The sequence below is a fragment of the Thamnophis elegans genome, chromosome 4 (assembly GCF_009769535.1).
Source record: "Thamnophis elegans isolate rThaEle1 chromosome 4, rThaEle1.pri, whole genome shotgun sequence".
NCBI classification, from domain to species: Eukaryota; Metazoa; Chordata; class Lepidosauria; order Squamata; family Colubridae; genus Thamnophis; species Thamnophis elegans.
The window spans coordinates 41,960,247-41,978,097 of NC_045544.1; the positions used below are offsets into that span (position 1 = coordinate 41,960,247).

The window sequence follows — 17,851 nt, forward strand, 5'->3', positions numbered from 1 at the left end:
TGATTGTATTTCCACCATTCAATTTAGATTTCAAAATTTTCCTAACTCTGTTGGTGTACTCTCGCCTGACAATAGTTTTTACTTCTCCATGCTTGATGTTATCCAACTGCAGAATGCCTAAGTATTTGTAGGCTTCATTTTCTTTGCATTTAATTAATTGGCCATTGGGCATTTCAATTCCCTCACATGCAGTGATTTTGCCCCTTTTTATGGATACAGTGGCGCATTTTTCCATGCCAAACTGCATTGAAATATCGGTGCTGAATACTCGGACTGTGTTTGTCAATGATTGGATTTCTATTTCTGACTTTCCATAGAGTTTCAAATCATCCATACATAGTAAATGCGAATTTTTTTCAGCTTCTTTGGCTGTTTGGTAGCCTAATTTCATTTTTTTAAGATTACTGATAGTGGGATCATTGCGATGATGAAGAGAAGAGGTGAAAGTGAATCACCCTGGAAAATTCCTTGCTTGATATTAACCATTCCGTAGATCTCATTACCTACTGCCAACTCAGTTCTCCATTGTTTCATCGCCTTTTCAGTAAAGGATGTAATATTTTTGCTAATGCCAGTTGTTTCTAAGCATTTTATGATCCAACTATGTGGCAGTGAGTCAAATGCCTTTTTGTAATCAATCCAGACCATATTCAAGTTCGTTTTTCTGTTCTTACAATTTTCTAATATCATTTTATCAATTAGAAGCTGATCTTTTGTGCCCCTGCTCCTTCTTTTGTTGCCTTTTTGCTCTACTGGCAAGATGTTGTTTGTTTCCAAATAATCCATCATGTTATCTGCAATAATGCCTGTGAGTAATTTGAAGGTTGTTGGCAAGCATGTTATTGGTCTGTAGTTTTCAGGTGTTGTTCCTTTAGTTGCATCTTTCTGAATCAAGTATGTTTTTCCAGTTGTCAACCATTCATCAATTTGGCCCTTTTGTAAAATTTCATTCAGTTGCCTGGCCAATATTGCATGTAAACCGGTCAGATATTTGAGCTAGAAACCATGTAATTGGTCCTTTCCAGGTGATGTCCAATTCTTTACCTTTTTAACTCGATTTTTGACCATCTCAGTTGTTATTTCTAATACTTGCATTTGTTTGTTGCCAATGCTTTTCTCAAAGTCATGTATCCACTTTGGTTCCTTGTTGTAGTCCTTTGCATTTTCCCACAATTCTTTCCAGAATTCAACTGTGGCCTGTTTTTCTGGTTTTTCACTTTTGGTGTCACCATTCACATTAAGACTTTGATAAAAATGCCGTTGGTCTGATCGAAATTGCTGATTTTGTTTATATTGGATGATTCGTGCCTCATATCTTTCAATTTTTCTAGCTGTTGCTGTTATCTGCTGTTTTACAATCTCTACAGCTTCATTGATGTTTCTTGTACCCAATCCATATCTTCTGATTAGCCAATCTATGATTTTGTTCTTTTTAAGCCGTTGCTCATGCATGTTCTTAAGTTACTAGCATCTGCTCTTAATTTTTTGATTTTTTGTTCTAAACGGATTTTCCACTTTGGCTTTGATGCTTTTTCTGTTGTGTGACTAGGTACTTTGATTTTAATAACTAGTTCATTAGTGACTATTACAGCTGCGCTGTACATTAACTGGTTTGTTTCCAAGATGGATCCCGGTTCAATTGTTGAAAACACTGCATTAACCATTTTCATGATAGGGGCCAAAATTTTCTTAGGCACAGTTTTTAGTGATGGTAAACGTTGCCTTTCCTCATTAAGCAGAAAATGTTCCATGATCTTATCCTTCAATTCTTTTTGTTTTTGAGTTAGTTCATCAGTTGGTTCAGTGATAACTGGTTCTAGTGGTGGTGATGTTATTTCTTCCCCGAGAGCTTCTTCTGGGAGTTCTACTATAATGTCTTTAGTTGTGTCTTGAATATCAGTTATTTCCGCTTGTGATATTGTTTTTTGGGTTTTGCAATTTGCCTGAATTTCCTCATGTTCAACTTCACTAAACACTTTATTCCGTATAATAAATCGCCTTTGATCTGCTAGTCGTTGTTCACTAACATTTGAATCTGGATATTGTTGTTTCCATAATTCATACATTTGCTTTAAATAGCCTCTTTTTTCTGGCTCTGAGTTGTAGTAACAGGCCATTATAGCACGGTTTTCATCTTCACTATATTTTTGTCGTTTTGTTGGCTGGTCCACTTGTAGCCCACTTGTCAATGGATGTCCAGGGACCCCAACATTGTTAACCCGCGCGACGACCGATGCGGTATGGAATTTTTATTTGTTTTTTTCACCATATTGTATGGGTTGGCGGGGTTTTTTTTTACGGGACCAGATGCCAACCTGACCCCAACCCTCCTCCTTTCTCATCCGGGCTTGGGACTGGCAACGGCGGAGTATTATTATTATTATTATTATTATTATTATTATTATTATTACTATTATTACTATTATTTTTAATGGATTTATAGGCCGCCCAATCCCGGAGGACTCCGGGCGGCTTACAAAACAAAAGAAAGTAATTAGTAAAACATAAAAGAAGACAATTTAAAACATCATCATGCACCCAATCTAGTTGGGGCTGGACCTCAGTAATGAGGTCAACAGCCCCAAGCTTTCCGGAATAGCCAGGTTTTAACGGCTTTTCGGAAGGCCATGAGTGTGGATAAGGTCCGGGTTATCGAATCTCCCACAAGGGGATAGAAATGGACCCCGCTAAGGTCAAGGCTGTCACCGAATGGGAGGCCCCACGTACCCGTAAGCAATTAAAGAGTTTTTTGGGATTTGCTAACTTCTATCGTCAATTTATTCCCTCGTTCGCTAAGATAGCTCTCCCTATAACTAACCTCCTTAAATCGAAAGGAGAGGCTAAGCCCAACCCTAGCAAACCATTAGACTGGACTATGGAGTGTCAAGCTGCTTTCGAGAAGCTGAAACGCCTCTTTGCAGAGGAACCGGTCCTAAAGCACCCAGACACCTTTTGTGGTCCAGGCTGGCACCAGTGATGTGGCGGCGGGGGTGGTACTGCTTCAAGCAAATAGCCAAGGTAAATTACAACCCTGCGCTTACACCTCTCAAACTGACCGACACGGAAAGACGTTGGGCTATTTGGGAAAAGGAGGCTTTTGCTATTCGTTGGGCTTTAACAACCTGGTACCATTTTCTAGAGGGTGCCAAACACCCTTTTGATGTGTGGGCTGACCATAAAAATTTGGAGGCGTTGAGGACCCCCAGGAAACTATCTCCCAAACAGATGTGCTGGGCTCAGCATTTCAATAGATTCAATTTTACTTTGAAATACATTCCAGGAGGAAATTTTTTTATGGCTGATGCTTTGTCCAGACTTCCACAGTACAACTGTTCAAAGCTCAGTGTTGTCCAACCTGTCATTCCCACAAAAAGCCTGGCTGCTCCTGTTGTCACTAGAAGTCAAACAACTTCTAAATTGGAGGTCATAAAAGACTTTATCTCTGACCTAAAGGAAGTCCTTGCAAAAGATGACTGGATCCAGCAACATATGGATGAATGCACCATGAAAGATGGATTGGCTTGGATTGGTGCGAAATTATACGTCCCTGTGTCCATTAGGACCATTGTACTCCAACGGGCGCATGACTCTCGCATGGCTGGACACTTTGGGTTTGTCAAGACCCTACATCTCGTGAAGAGGCAATTTTGGTGGCCTTCATTGAAAAAGGACATTGAGGCTTATGTGGCTAGTTGTCCCATTTGTGCCGTGGCAAAACGTCCTCCGGGAAAACCCCAGGGATTGCTCCAGGCGGTGGCTCACCCAGAAGCCCCGTGGAAGGAGATCTCTATGGATTTCATTGTTGAACTTCCAGAGAGTCAAGGGAACACAGTAATCTGGGTTGTTACTGACTTGTTCTCCAAGCAAGTTCATTTCATTCCTTGTTCCAAAATCCCTTCCGCTAAATCTCTCACTAAGATGTTCATCTCACATATATATTGCCTGCATGGGGTACCCGACTGCATCATTTCAGATAGGGGTGTTCAGTTCACCTCCCTATTTTGGAAAGAATTCCTAAAACGGATTGGCTCCGCCCAGGAATTAAGCTCCTCCCACCATCCTCAGACTAATGGCGCCTGCGAAAGGACTAATTCTGTGCTAGAACAGTATTTACGTTGTTTCATCAACTACCAGCAAGATGATTGGGTGGAATTATTGCCTCATGCTGAAGTGGCTTACAACAATTCCGTGCACAGTAGCACCGGCTTTACCCCTTTTTGCGTGGTATACGGGCAGGATTTTGTCCCCATTCCAGAGATTCCTCGCGAGAAACCACAAGTGTCTTCACTATCTGAGTGGAATGACCGCCTTTGGGAGGTATGGCCTTTGACACTCCGGGCTCTAGATGCTGCACGCCACGCTCATAAGAAACATGCTGATAAGAAGCGAACTGAGCCCCATGACTATAAAGTTGGTGATCAGGTTTATTTATCCACTAAGTTCCTTCAAGTGACTCAAAAGTTGAAGAAGTTGGGCCCCAAATATGTTGGCCCGTTTCCAATCATCAAGATCATCAACCCTGTCTCCGTCCGCCTCCAGTTACCTAAACACCTCAGCCGAGTTTATCCTGTTTTTCATGTTAGTCTCCTAAAACCCAAACTTACTTCTTCATTGAGACCCCCTCTTCCGCCTCCACCCGCCCCACTTTTGATAGAGGATGAGCAACATTTTGAGGTCTGTGAGATTTTGGACTCTTGTAAATGGAGGAACCGTGTTCAGGACCTTGTGGCTTGGAAGCATTTCCCCCCATCTCACACTGAATGGATTGACAAGTCCCATGTTCGAGCTCCTCGTCTGCTCCGCAAGTTCTACTCTACCTACCCTGACAAGCCCTGATTCTTGGATGTACTGCTAATTTTCCTGTTTTTTTTCCCTTCCCACGTTTCTCTTCTATGTCCTGTTGTCTGTCTCTTTGTCTATGTTCTCTCGTTTCTGCAGGTTTGACCGCCTTTTTCTGGAGGAGGGCCGGATGTCAGCCTCTGCCTTGCTGCTGCTTCGGCTGCCATTGAAACGGGAAGGGGGGCATGGTATTTGGGAGGGGAATTATTATGTGCTGGAGGAATATTCTAGAAGCTGTCCTGACCATCTCATTGCGCATGTGGAGAAAGGGAGTTTCCCGCCAAGGTTAACTGTCCAGCATTCCACCCTGATGAGGTTTTTTGAAGATATCTCCCACCTGACAGTTGGGTGAATTATTATTGGACTATGGACTGGGGTGCCAAGGAGAGAGGATTGAACTATACATGATATTTATTGCTTTCACGCCTAATTAACCAGACTCAGCTTTGCTTTGCTACTATTCATTTGTAATTAGTAAAAGTACACTTAATTTCAAACAAATGGAGTTGAGTGGTTTCTTTCCTGATTATTAAATGAAGCAGCATCTGACAGATGTATTGTGAGATATTGGAAATAATGGATCCAGAAGTTTATTTCAAGAGTATGCCATTGCAAACAGACTATGTTTTTAAAAAAAGTTATGGAAGAAAAAGTTTTACTGAAACTGATTTGAAAGTAAATGACAGGTTATAACTATGATATAGAAAAGATTCTACAGTGGATATACAAACCAGGTGATATCTTAAAAATTAAAAGGGATATACAGATAGCAAACCTAAACTAAACTAAAAAATGAGCTAGATAACTTTTCTACATTGGATTTTCAATAACCAATTATAGTTTTGTAGAGTTTTGTTAGAAAGGATATGGAAAAAATAAATATAAGTCAACTTGAACAACATTAAAGATCAAAATTGTAAAAAGTAAAACAAAGGAATATAAAGCACTTTATTTGATCAAGCTTGAAATAGATATGTTATCTCTGATAACTGTTAATGGACTTTTGCTCACCAGGACTGAACAACCAGGTTTTACGATTTCTTTATAGATGAGATGAAATTTTAGTAAAAAGAGATCTCCTATTTTACTTTAAGATAAAGTGATAAATTACTAAAATTGTTTATATTTGTAACAAAGAGAGAACTTATTTTTTTCTATATTTTTCTATATTTTCTTTTTCTTTTCTGTTCTTCTGTTCTTTATATATCTTAATTTTTGGCACTTTCTATTTTTCTTTTTTAATTGAAATGTGTAATAAAATTATAATCACAACTGTTTACAATTCTTTATGTGTTTTATCAAGTTGTTTTTTTATAATGAGCTGTATTGGTCAGTGGTTAGAACGCAGTATCGCAGTGGTAGAATGCAGTATTGCAGGCTAATTCACTGTTCACTATCAGGAATTTGATCCTGACTGGCTGAAGGTTGACTCAGCCTTTCATCCTTCCAAAGTCAGTAAAATGAGGACTCAGATTGTTGGGGGCAAAAAGCACTATGAAGTGATATATATATATATATATATATATATATATATATATATATATATATATATATATATATATATATATATATATATATATATATATATATATATATATATGTCTAAATACTATTGCTATACATACTACTTGGTTTCAGGCTTTTAAAAAATTAGATTCCTTGATAAATTAGCAGTTTTTATATTAGTAAAGTTGGAAATTAATTTTAATTGTTGTATATGAATCATTTTGTGTAATGCTTAAGGTAGTTTTTTGTATCTTGAAAATATACACATGGATAATATTAGCTTCTTTATTCTAGCAGTGATAGGTTAATTTAACTTTTGGATTTAATTTCCATTAAATTCAATGGGGCTTACTTCTGAATAAGTATGCATGTTCTATCTCCTTTGCATTATGTTTTGACAGTCTCTGAACACAGACTTTTCTGTGCCCTGTATTTTTTCCCAACACTCAATTTGATTCATATCCAAGATGGTGAAGAATCCTAGTCAACTGAGAAGTTTCACACTGTGACATTTTCCTTGCTTCTAAAAAGGATTTTGTGAATTTTGGAATCATGTAAAACGTGTTATTAAATAATATTGAAGAGATGGGTTTTTTTAAAAAATATATCTGATAATGCAGTTTTTAAATGGAAAAAATATGAAATTGAATTAGAGATATAACCTTCCTGATTTATTTTACAGGGTATCCACCATGAATGAACCAGCTTGTAGTGGAAATGGGCAAGACTTTGATGTATTTAGTGTAATGGACTGGAAGGACGGAATTGGTACCTTGCCTGGAAGTGATTTGAAGGTACTGTAATTGCAAAGATGTATACAGAAAGATGTACAATGTTTTATTAAAAGGTGTGATTATTTTAATTAAAGAACACAAAAGTATATTACTTTTAATTGTAAAATATTACATAACAGTAAAATAACACTAAAGGGAGCAGTGCATAATATAAAAGAAGCAATAAAATCACCTAGTAAAAACAAGAGCAGCATATTAAACTTAAGTCTTAACTTTAACATATTAATTTCAAAATGTTAAAAATAACGAGGTTTGCAAAGAAACTCATCTGATAGTTGGAATATCCCCACACAACTACAACTGTCACAACATCTCTACATGACATGATAAAAATGCTGGCAACTGGCATGTATTTAGAAAGGTTGCAGAATCCTGGACTCATTTGATCTCCATTTGCAACTTTCTCAGTCCGCTTCTGACAAGCAAAGTCAAATGTGGGAAGCTAGATTTGTGTCATGACCATGTGAATCACATAACAATTGCCGTGATTTGCTAACTAACTATGGCAAAAGTCATAAAATTGACTGGGACTCATTTAATAACTGTCTTGGTTAGCAATGGAAATTCTGGGGTTGTAAGGACTTCCTGTAAGGATGTCACCTTGTTCAAAACAAATTGAACACCATTTCTTATTCCTTCAAATCATTCATCACAGTTTTTCACTGATTTTCAGCTTATAAAGTTGAATTTGCTTCTTGGAGTTTTATTAAGATGTTGTGTAATATGGAGCATAAAGAAGGCTCTATGACATTCTCATCCATTGAACAATACAAAAGCTGCACGAACTCCCAATTTCTGACACTTATAGCTGATCTGGAAAGATAGCATGGATTTTTTTTTAAAAAAAAAACCTTTTATGAAATTTTTATACATATTAGTTAAGGATATTGAAGACTGGTAGAATTAAGGCAAATTGTCCATGAGCAATCTCTTACCCTATTTTTCAGAGTATAAGATGCACCTTTCCCTCTCCCCCCCCCCCGAAAAAGTGAGTGAAAATTTAGATGTGTCTTATAGACTGAATATGGGCGTTTTTGACCTCCTGAACTCTCCATGTGTCATATTTTTGCCCTCCCTGGCCCCCAGAACTCTGCAGGCCAAAAACAGGCCCGCTTTTGGTGCAAACGGGCCGTGCGGAGCACAGCAGAGTGCTTCTCGGAGCCGGGGAGGGCGAAAATGTGATACGCGGAGACCAAAAACTATTTTTTTCTTGTTTTCCTCCTGTAAATTTAGGTGTGTATTATAGTTCAGTGCGTCTTATAATCTGAAAAATAGGGGTATTTTATACAATTTAGCTGCTTTAAGTGCTCTGTGTTTAGAAAGCATTATATGAGATTAATTAAGATATTTTCATCAACAGTATCAGTAATCTTCCAATCAAATCACAGAAATTTGTGTATTAGTCAGCACTTCAGTGAAGGAGGTTAAAATCTGGAAGATACTGTTTTGAAATTTTTTTATAGCTTCTTTGTGTGTGAATTTTGTCCCTTTCCTCCAGTGATGAAAGATCATTTTGATTTTGTACTGGCTTCAGGTTGTTCTTTCTGCTTCCTCTAATTAGATACAGTAATTGTGCTAGTACTTCTGATACAAAAATGAATATTCCTCTCTGATTTCTCCATTTTCCGCTTTAGTATGTTAAAATAAAATGAAAATTGTACCTTTCTAATATATTCCTATAATAAAATATACATTGGAAGGTGCACATCTATGCATGTATGAACCACCTCATAGAAAGTTTGCTGGCCCAAATATATGAGCATGATTTTGTAAGATTGAATTACAATAATATGCAAGCTTCAACCAAACCATAAAGACATTGTTATATCATGGATTAAGGAACTGTTCTATGAATGAAAACACTGAAAGGTACTCATGGGGAAAATGATGGTAAATGGGAGAGGGTTGGAAAATGACATGGTTGTAAAAGACAGTGTCACATGACTGCTGACTTTTGACAGCAATTCTGGCAATTCCAGTTGCAGTTGTTAGGTCAATGATGGCTAACCTTTTTGTTCTTGCGTGCTGAAAGTGTGTGCACATGCACAACACCGCATGCTCACACCCATAATACAATGCACACGTCCCCACCCGCACGGCTTGTCCGCCTGCGTATGCACATGCAACCCCTCCCTGCACTCCCTCCCGCCCCCCGCACATGCATGTGCGACCCTCTGTGCCCCATTTTGGGCCTAGCAGGCCTTCCTGAAGCTTCTTGGGACCAAAAATGGGGTGGGGGCAGCGCAGGGGGAAACCACACATCTCTCGCTCCCCCCAGCTTCCCCTGCATGCGTACGCTATTACAGGTATTATGTCTGCCTTGTATGCAGCTTTATTCCTCTCTAGCATTCATTTCCATTGTTCAATGATGCATTCCCTACCTTTCTAGGATTTACCCCATCTGCTCCTGTGAGGCACTTTCTCTTCCTGTTGGATGTATGTAGTTAAATTCTCGATGGCTTGCATAGTGTTTTAACTGCATTTTGATTAAACAACACACATTGCAGAGATCTGAAAATCAGCAGGAGATGCGCACCCATATGTGGTGGAGCTCAGCTGGGGTGACAACTCGTGTGCCGGCAGAGAGGCCTCCGTGTGCCATAGGTTCGCCAACACGGTGTTATGTGAATCCTCCATGGTCATCAGATGTGATGTCACAGGATTGCTATTTGCAGTCTCCTGCCAGATTTCTAATTGATTTTGTTCATTAGAAGTTGGCAATGAAAGTTGCAAATGGTGATCATGTGACCGTGGGATACTTGCAAGCCTTGTAATTGAAAGCCAGTTGCCAAGGTCTTGAATCACAATCACACGGCTGCAACATTGAGTCATGTGGCTGCAACGTTGAGGATTGACCATAAATCTCATTTAGTGCCATAATAATTTCTAATGGTTGCTGAACAAATGGTCGTTAACTGAGGGCTAAATCCTAGAAGTCACATCTCTGTATGCTGATATAAAGAATCATCTCCAATTAACACTGCAAAGTGAGAAACTTGCCAAATGTATCAGTTGATCGTAAACAGTGATAAATACATTTGTTTCATATTTATTTGGGGATATACACAAAGATATAGTGCTGAAAACAATTGTGGTGAATAGTTCTATGGGGCTGAATGGAGATTTGATTCCAAATTGTCTCCTCAGCTCTAATTCTACTTCTAGACTGCTGTAGAACATTTCCATGCTCAGCGTTCAGAATGTTTAATTGAGGGAAATGAAATGTGTCCTATTAAGTTTTCAAGGATCATGCTGTTTTGCCTCCGGTGCTTTCATCTTCTCTCCTTCCATTCCTTGTTCTCTTCTTTCTAGGCTGAAACTTGAAGTTTAGCGTTAGTCCTTTTGAATTTCTGAATAAATAAAGAGAGGATGTTTCCCACCCATGTTTTATTCTTTTTAAATAAGATGTAGGTGTGTGTTTGAGAAGAAAGCTTGGGCTCACTTGCTTCTTCCTGTTCAGAAAGGGCACATTTTAAAGACAGTCTTTTAAACCCAGGCTTTCTGTTCTTCGTTGCCTTCGTTGTGCTGAGGAAATGGCTTCTTCCTCCTATTGGTTTGCTTACATTTTGGAAAGTGGCTTTCTAACTAAAATGACTTGGGGTTTCCATTGGAAAAGGGATCAATGCAGCTATAATGCCAGAATACTTTGTTATTAATTTATTATTTCTCCAAGTTGTTTAAAAATGTGACCAAGTCTAATGTAGGCCAAATGCACTTTTTCCCCCAAACACCCCTCCCGCACATTCAATGCATAGAAAATATCTTATTTAAGTATTATATATTTTTTTATTTTTCTACAGCACCTACAGTTTGTCATTGCTTAGTCTTCTCTGACTCCAGAATTTGCATTCAACTTCTTCCCACCTAAATACACTTCATACTTTACTCATACTGTACTAATTATGCACAAACCCTCTATTATAGTTGATCAGGTTTCTTTAACTTGGAAGACATGGGAGAAACTCTCCTGCTTTGGAATAACAGTAGTTTGGGGCAATCTTTTTAGTAATTATATTAAATAAAAGATGTTGCCCCTTATTTAGTGGTAAAGGTATCATTAATTATGATACTCAAGGAAGTGGATCAATTTTATTTGGATTGCCCCACATTGCAAAATACCAGAGCAGTTCTTAGGGTAGAACTTTGAAAATGAATAGTTTGGAGATGATTTTCTTTTTAGCTTTCTGTCAAAGTTAGAGGCTTTTTTATTTTGAATATTTTATTTATACATTTTTTATAAACAAAATAATCAACACAGTGTGTTGCATGAGTACAGTTAATTTTGAGAAATAGTAATAATAGTAATAATCTTCATAACATTAATAATAATCACATAGTAGTAAGATTTGCTTCTCCGTTTCAATAAACCTTCCTTATATAATTAATCATTCTCTTAAGCTTTTAAAATGCCAGCTTCTGTTTCTGTTAGTTAGCCATTGATAAAACGAATCCCATGTTAAAAAAATATTTTATTTCTTCCTTCTCCTTAATTTTAAGTGTTAATTTATCCATTTCTGCACATTCTAGTATTTTTAATTACACTTTCTTCTGTAGTTGTGAGAGGATCTTAAGGCAATTCTATGAACTTTAAATCTTTAACTTGATCCAGAATTGATGGCTTTTTATAATTTAAGAATGAATTAAGATTTGTATTAAGTGAAAAGGCTTAGAATCACACCAACAACAATCCTAATTGGTGTGGGCAACTTCTTCCTAACCTCAAAAGAAGACAGATCAAACAGAGGTGATTCCAGAAAAAAATATTTATTAGTAGTACATTAAAATACAGGTCCCTTGAATTATCTAAAACAATTCACATTGCACTGTTGTTTTTCTTCTTTTTAGTATAAAAGGGTAGATTATTTATAGAAAGCAATTTCATACATGAGCCATTTTTTCCAAGTGAAGACTGCCTGCAAGAAAATTGGTCTTTCATTCATTATTCAGATTTGTTTCAAACGTATGTTACAAAATATTTCAACATCCAAATGTGTTAGTAAAACATTCAGACAAAATGAAATAAAAATGCTGCAGCAGTCTGGCTTTTAATGCAATAAGTAACTTTCATCTCAATCAGAATAGAGCTAGAAGGGACCTTGGAGGTCTTCTAGTCCAACCCGCTGCTGAAGCCTATACCATTTCAGACAAGTGATTGTCCAGTCTCTTAAAAACCTCCAGTGATGAAGCAGCTACAACTTTTGCTGGCAAGCTGTTCCACTGGTTAATTGTTCTCACTGTTAGGAAGTTTCTCCTTAATTCCAGGTTGCTTTTCTTCTTGGTTAGTTTCCAGCCATTGTTCCTTGTTCTGCCTTCAGGGGCTTTGGAAAATAGGTGGACCCCTTCCTCTTTGTGGCAGCCTCTCAAATACCATAATCTTACTATCATGTCACCCTGGTCCTTCTTTTCTTTAGACTAGACAAACCAAATCCTGCGACCCTTCTTCATATATTTTAGTCTCCAGACCTTTAATAATCTTAGCTGCTCTTCTTTGCACTTTATCCAGAGTCTCAACATATTTTTTACAATGTGGTGGCCAAAACTGGATGCAGTATTCCAGGTGTGGTCTTATTAGGGTTTTATATAGCGGTACTCTGCTGTGGAGTTTCAAGGTTTGGGACTTTTCCATTTGTCAGGCAAAGCAGTATGTTCAAATCAGAAACACTTCAGCATATTACAATTGCTGTAAACTGTGTAGAGAACTTGGAAGTTGATACCTTCCAAACTGAAGGGCATATATAAAAGTGAAGGACCCTGCTTTTCTGAATCACTCTGATGACTACATACAATCACCTTTGGATTCAAGTGCTCCAATCAAATCGGACAAGCTACAATAATTTAAAATTGCTTCCTGGTAAAGTAGCAGTATGTGAAACACTTTTTGGGGTGGGGGGTGGGGGTGTACTTGTGTGCTTTTCAAGTGCCTTGTTTTCGAAGTGACGTTACAAGTATGCTAGTACATTGTTATTGCTAACTAAACAAGTGAATGCATCTATTTTAAAAAGCATTCTGAAAATAGATATAGCTGAGCCTGAGAATACATTCAGAAAGGATGTGTGCCAGAACCTAATGGCCAAATAGAGCTAGCCAGGAATAAATCTATTATCAAATCTGGTTTGCAACTATCTGAAAGTGCCTTAAATTATTCCATTTCCTTTCTTGGAATCTATATTAGTACATTCCATTTACAAGCAGTTCCCATTGTCATTGTGTGATGCAGGGGTGCCAGAGATTTAAGGCTTGGAGGTGCTATTTTGATTATATGTAGAACCTAAGGTAGCAAACAGGAACCAGCTGCAAAAAACATGCCTTAGAATGCTGAGCCCCAGAGGATTCTGCCCCTCAAAGCAAATATCGGTGGATGGATCCTCTTCAGGACCACAGCAGGAGAGAAAATAATTAAATTCTGCCATCTATTTCTGCAGCTGTCCTAATCCACTCTCCCAGCTGCTGCTATTTCCATTTTTAACCACCTGCATGTTAAGTGCAGTTGTCACAGATATGCCTTGCTTTGAGAGTGCAATACTTTGAAGGAAAAGCACAAATTGAAATTTACATGGTTGAATACAGGTAGTCCTCCGCTTACGAACACAGGATCAGAACCTCAGTCACAAAGTGATTTTACGACTTGGTGAGGTTTTTTTTTTTTTTGCCATGCTTGTTAAGTAAATCACCATCGGTCATTAAGTGAATTTGGCTTTCCCTCCTTGACTTTGCTTGCCGGAAGCTTCCTGGGAAGGTCGCAAATGGTGATCATCTTACCTTGGGATGCTACAATCTTTGTAAATATAGGCAGGTTGCCAAGTTCCCTGATTTTAATCAAGTGACTGCAAGGAACCTGTGGTAATTGTAAGTGTGAGGGACCAGTCGTAAGTCACTTTTTTCAGTGCTGTTGTAATTTCAAATGGTCATTAAATGAGTTGTCATATGTCGAGGACGAGGTGTAGTGGAGCAAAGTGGCTGGTTTTTTTTCTTGACCTATCAAAGTAATTTTTTCACATGGACAGAAGCAACTTTCTTCAAGGCAAAGGCACCAGTTTAAGGATGACTAGCCTCGTACCGATGCTTTACATTTCACAAAGCAAGACTTCTCTCAATGAAACACTGAAATGGAGTGCCTATGCTTTCTATATCCCTACAAACAGACATTTATTTTCATTTGGACCTCTCTTAAGAGCATAAACTCAATGCAAGTAGAATTTTATCAGGAAAGCAATAAAATTTGGCACAATAGCAAAGAAACATTGCATCAAGAATGTTTATATAATCTAGCATTGGCTGAAATGGCACTAATACCAAACCAATTTTTATATCTAGGATGTTGATATTATGTGTAACATGAGTGAATAGTACATAAAAGTTTTTTAGACTAAACTTTTATGTATACTGTTCATTCTTGAACGTCATAAAAGTGTTAGTGTGTATGTACAGAGCAGGAAATAGAGCCCCTAGCTCTAAGGCAGGGGTGTCAAACTCGATTTCATTGAGGGCCGTATCAGGGTTGTATTTGACCACAGGGGGCCAGGGTGGGTGTGGCCAGTTCGATGTCACTCATGTTGGGGGCACCTATGGGCACCTCTTGAGCTCCGTTTTCAGCTGTGAAGGCCTCCTGCAACCATCTGCCAGCAAAAACGGATCTTGGGAGGCCGGCAGGGAGCCCTCCCGAGCTCTGTTTTCATTGACACAGGCACCGTGGGCCAGTCCTTCACTGTTTCTAGGGCAGCCCTGCAGGCCAGATCATTCAGCCCCTCCAGGCTGAATCTGACCTCCAGGCCTTGAGTTTGACACGCCTGCTCCAAGGTGTTTACAATCAAACATTTTCTAGAGGGTAAACAAAAAGGAAAGGAAAAGATAACAGAGACAGGAGTTTACTATGCAGTTGTCTTTGAAAAAATGCTGGTATACTATCTTGAAAAATTGATTTTTTTGTTGTTGTTGAAAAATGAAACTGCATAAAGCCAATCAGTCCTATTCAGAAAGTTCATTTTCCAAGGTATTTTCAATGGAATTATATGTGACCACTAGATGGTACTGGCATTCTACTGTTATTTTTTTTTCAATAGCCTTACTTAATTTTACTAGCATTTAATTATATAGCTTTGTTTATTTTATGTTCACACTTTCTGTAATTTTCCCCAACATTTTCCTCTTTGATATGCATGCTTTCCTGAGAATTCTGGTCCTCCTTCAGTATAAAATTGGAACAAATGTTTAAAGAACAAATAGAAAACTCAGATTTTTTTCCAGAGGAAGGGAGGGAGTGGTCACCTGTGGGTATTCTCAAAGCCTGATTGGTCCAAAGTCTGAGAGCAAAGACTTAAATACTGGTGCCTTCCAATCCTGGCCCAGTTTCTCTCAGTCTTTCTTGGTCCAAGTACTATTGAGAAAATTCCATAGGTAGGCTTTATTGTATTGCGATCTGGTTTTCTATTTGACTTAATTGGGCACTTTAAAAGTTTTACTAAATTCTAAATTGTGCAGCTGTGGCCCCAAGGGACAGTTCTCTGCCTCGGGCGGTTGGGGAGGGCCCTGTGGGGCATTTTAGCCTCCCCCCCGCGGGCCCGGAGCCTCAGCCCTATCCCCGGGATTGCGGAGGTGCCAGCTCCCATTTTCACCTGCTAAAGGAGCAGCTTTCCCGGTAAGGAACGGCGGCGGCAGCAGCTTTGGCGCCATGTGGAGCGCACAAGGCGCCCACAGAGCAGCCGATCGCTCCAGGCGACTGCCACTCCGCCGAAATTTCGCTTGCTATTGAGGGGGACGAGCGAGGGTGAGGAGAGCGTGCCTGAGTGCCGCGTGGCTCTCCCCGACTGTGTTTTGTGCAGCGCTGGCCCCTGGAAGTCCGGCTGAGCCGCTTGTGATTGTTGGTGGCCTCGCGAGGGCGCACAGAGCTCCGGCAGCGATTTTGGCTGCCACCACATGCTTGGGACCTCTTTTCGGCCTGCAGCGACGGTGAGGCCTGAAAAGGGGAGTTTGCCCTAGTTCCTCCACAGACTTTGGGCCCTGGTCCCGGCGGGGCCTACAGAGGCCCGTGTTCCTGCTTCCCTCATCGGGCACGTGAGTAGCTATGGACGAGCAAGTGGAGATCCCCCAGGGCCAGGTGGTGGGCCTGATCAGGGGTGAGGAGGCTCTGGAGCAGGAGGTAGGGCAGGGGGTTCCCCCCCCCCGGATCCTTGGCTGCCCAGCGCCCTTCTAGGTCCTCCAACAGGGAAGAGGCCAGGCAGCATAGGGCGATTGAGAAGACGTTTGCCAGGACAGAGAGGCAGGCCAAGTCAGCCAGGCCCTCATCCTGAGACAGGTCCAGGTCCCCCCTCGGGCCTATTTCTAGCCGGTCTTCCCCTAGGGGGTTTAGCCCTTCTTCCTCCTCGAGCTCCCCTGGCAGGCCTCAGGCCTTTTCCAGGAGGAGGGGTTCCCCCTCCCCTTCAGGTGATCCTTTGGAAGGTAAGTCTAGGGGCCCCTGTACCTCTCACAGGTTGGTGCCTCAGGGGCCTAGTTCTGCTTATGGGGATGTAGAGGATTTGGATAACCTCCCTGAAGGTATTAAAAGGCTTATTTCTGCAGCCATTTCACGGGGCATTGCCCAGCGGGACAAGGGCTCCCTTTCTTCCAGGCATGGGGGGCTAGGCAGGGCCCAGTATCGGGCTTCCTCTCCTTCCATGGTTAGTGAGGCTTCGTTCTTGGGGGTGGAGAACCTCCAGGACATGGGCTTCTTGGATGATGAGACTGCGGGTCTTCCAGATGAGCCCTCTTCTAAGGGCCTCTTTGTTCCAGCCATGTTCAAAATCCTCTTGGACAAGGCAAGGCAAGGCAGACCACCAAGGTAGGAACGGGGGATTCTTTGGTGCCCCCCCCCCCCCCGGGATCCTGACATGGCCATGTTTTCTGCCACGGCCACAAACAAGGAGGAGATTCCGGCTCCTCCCCTGTTTCTGGAGGTCTTGACCAACCAATGGCTCACCCCTCCAATTTCTCGGCTCCTGGGAGTAATGACCACCGGCACTATAATGTGGAGCAAACCTTTGCTCAAACCATTCAGCTGCCGGCCATTGACAACCCAGTGGCCACCCTTGTTTCCTCCTCTCCGGTGGTATCAGGCAATGTGGCGGATAAGTTGAAACTGGAGGATAAGTGTGCGGAGCTTACCCTGTGGAAGAATTTTAATGCCACGGCATGGGCTATCAAGTCCACGGCTTTGGCCTCCTACTTTAACTGTGCCACTGTCATGTGGCTTAAGAAGCTCCAGGAGCACATCCCCATCCAGGACGAGCAGTTCCACCAGGATCTCTTCAAGATCATGGCGGCCTGCCAGTTCTCCGCCGATGCAACCCTGGACATGGTCAAGTTTGCGTCCAGTGCCTTAGCCACTTCTGTCACCTCTCACAGGCTCCTTTGGCTGCGTCACTGGCAGATGGATAACAAGACTAAGTGGGACTTGGCGGCCACTCCTTTCAAGGGACCCAATCTTTTCAGGGAGGCCCTCGTCCCCATTCTAGTAGAGGATAAGGACAAGAAGAAGGTTCTTCCTTCTAACGCTAAGAAGCTCGAGACTAAGTCTCACCCTTACCGTAGGCATAGGTATAGGACTGCGGATTATGACTATAACCAGCGTTTTTCTTCTTTCCGCTCTGATAGGCAGTTCCCCAGGTCGTCCTTTCAGGACAGGAATCATTTCCAGAACCAGTCCAGGTGGCCCTTTCGTGGAGGAGGCGGCCGTCCCT

The 17,851-nt window shown here is 40.7% G+C and overlaps 1 protein-coding gene across 1 annotated transcript in view; it reads left to right on the forward strand.

Moving 5' to 3' along the window:
• The window catches only part of L3MBTL3 (L3MBTL histone methyl-lysine binding protein 3), a 103,955-nt gene that overhangs the window by 16,273 nt on the left and 69,831 nt on the right, over nucleotides 1–17,851 (forward strand). The window contains exon 2 of the mRNA XM_032216310.1: nucleotides 7,028–7,139. Within this exon, the coding sequence (XP_032072201.1) occupies nucleotides 7,038–7,139 (102 nt within the window). The 5' untranslated portion in view covers nucleotides 7,028–7,037. The remainder of the gene's footprint in view (nucleotides 1–7,027; nucleotides 7,140–17,851) is intronic.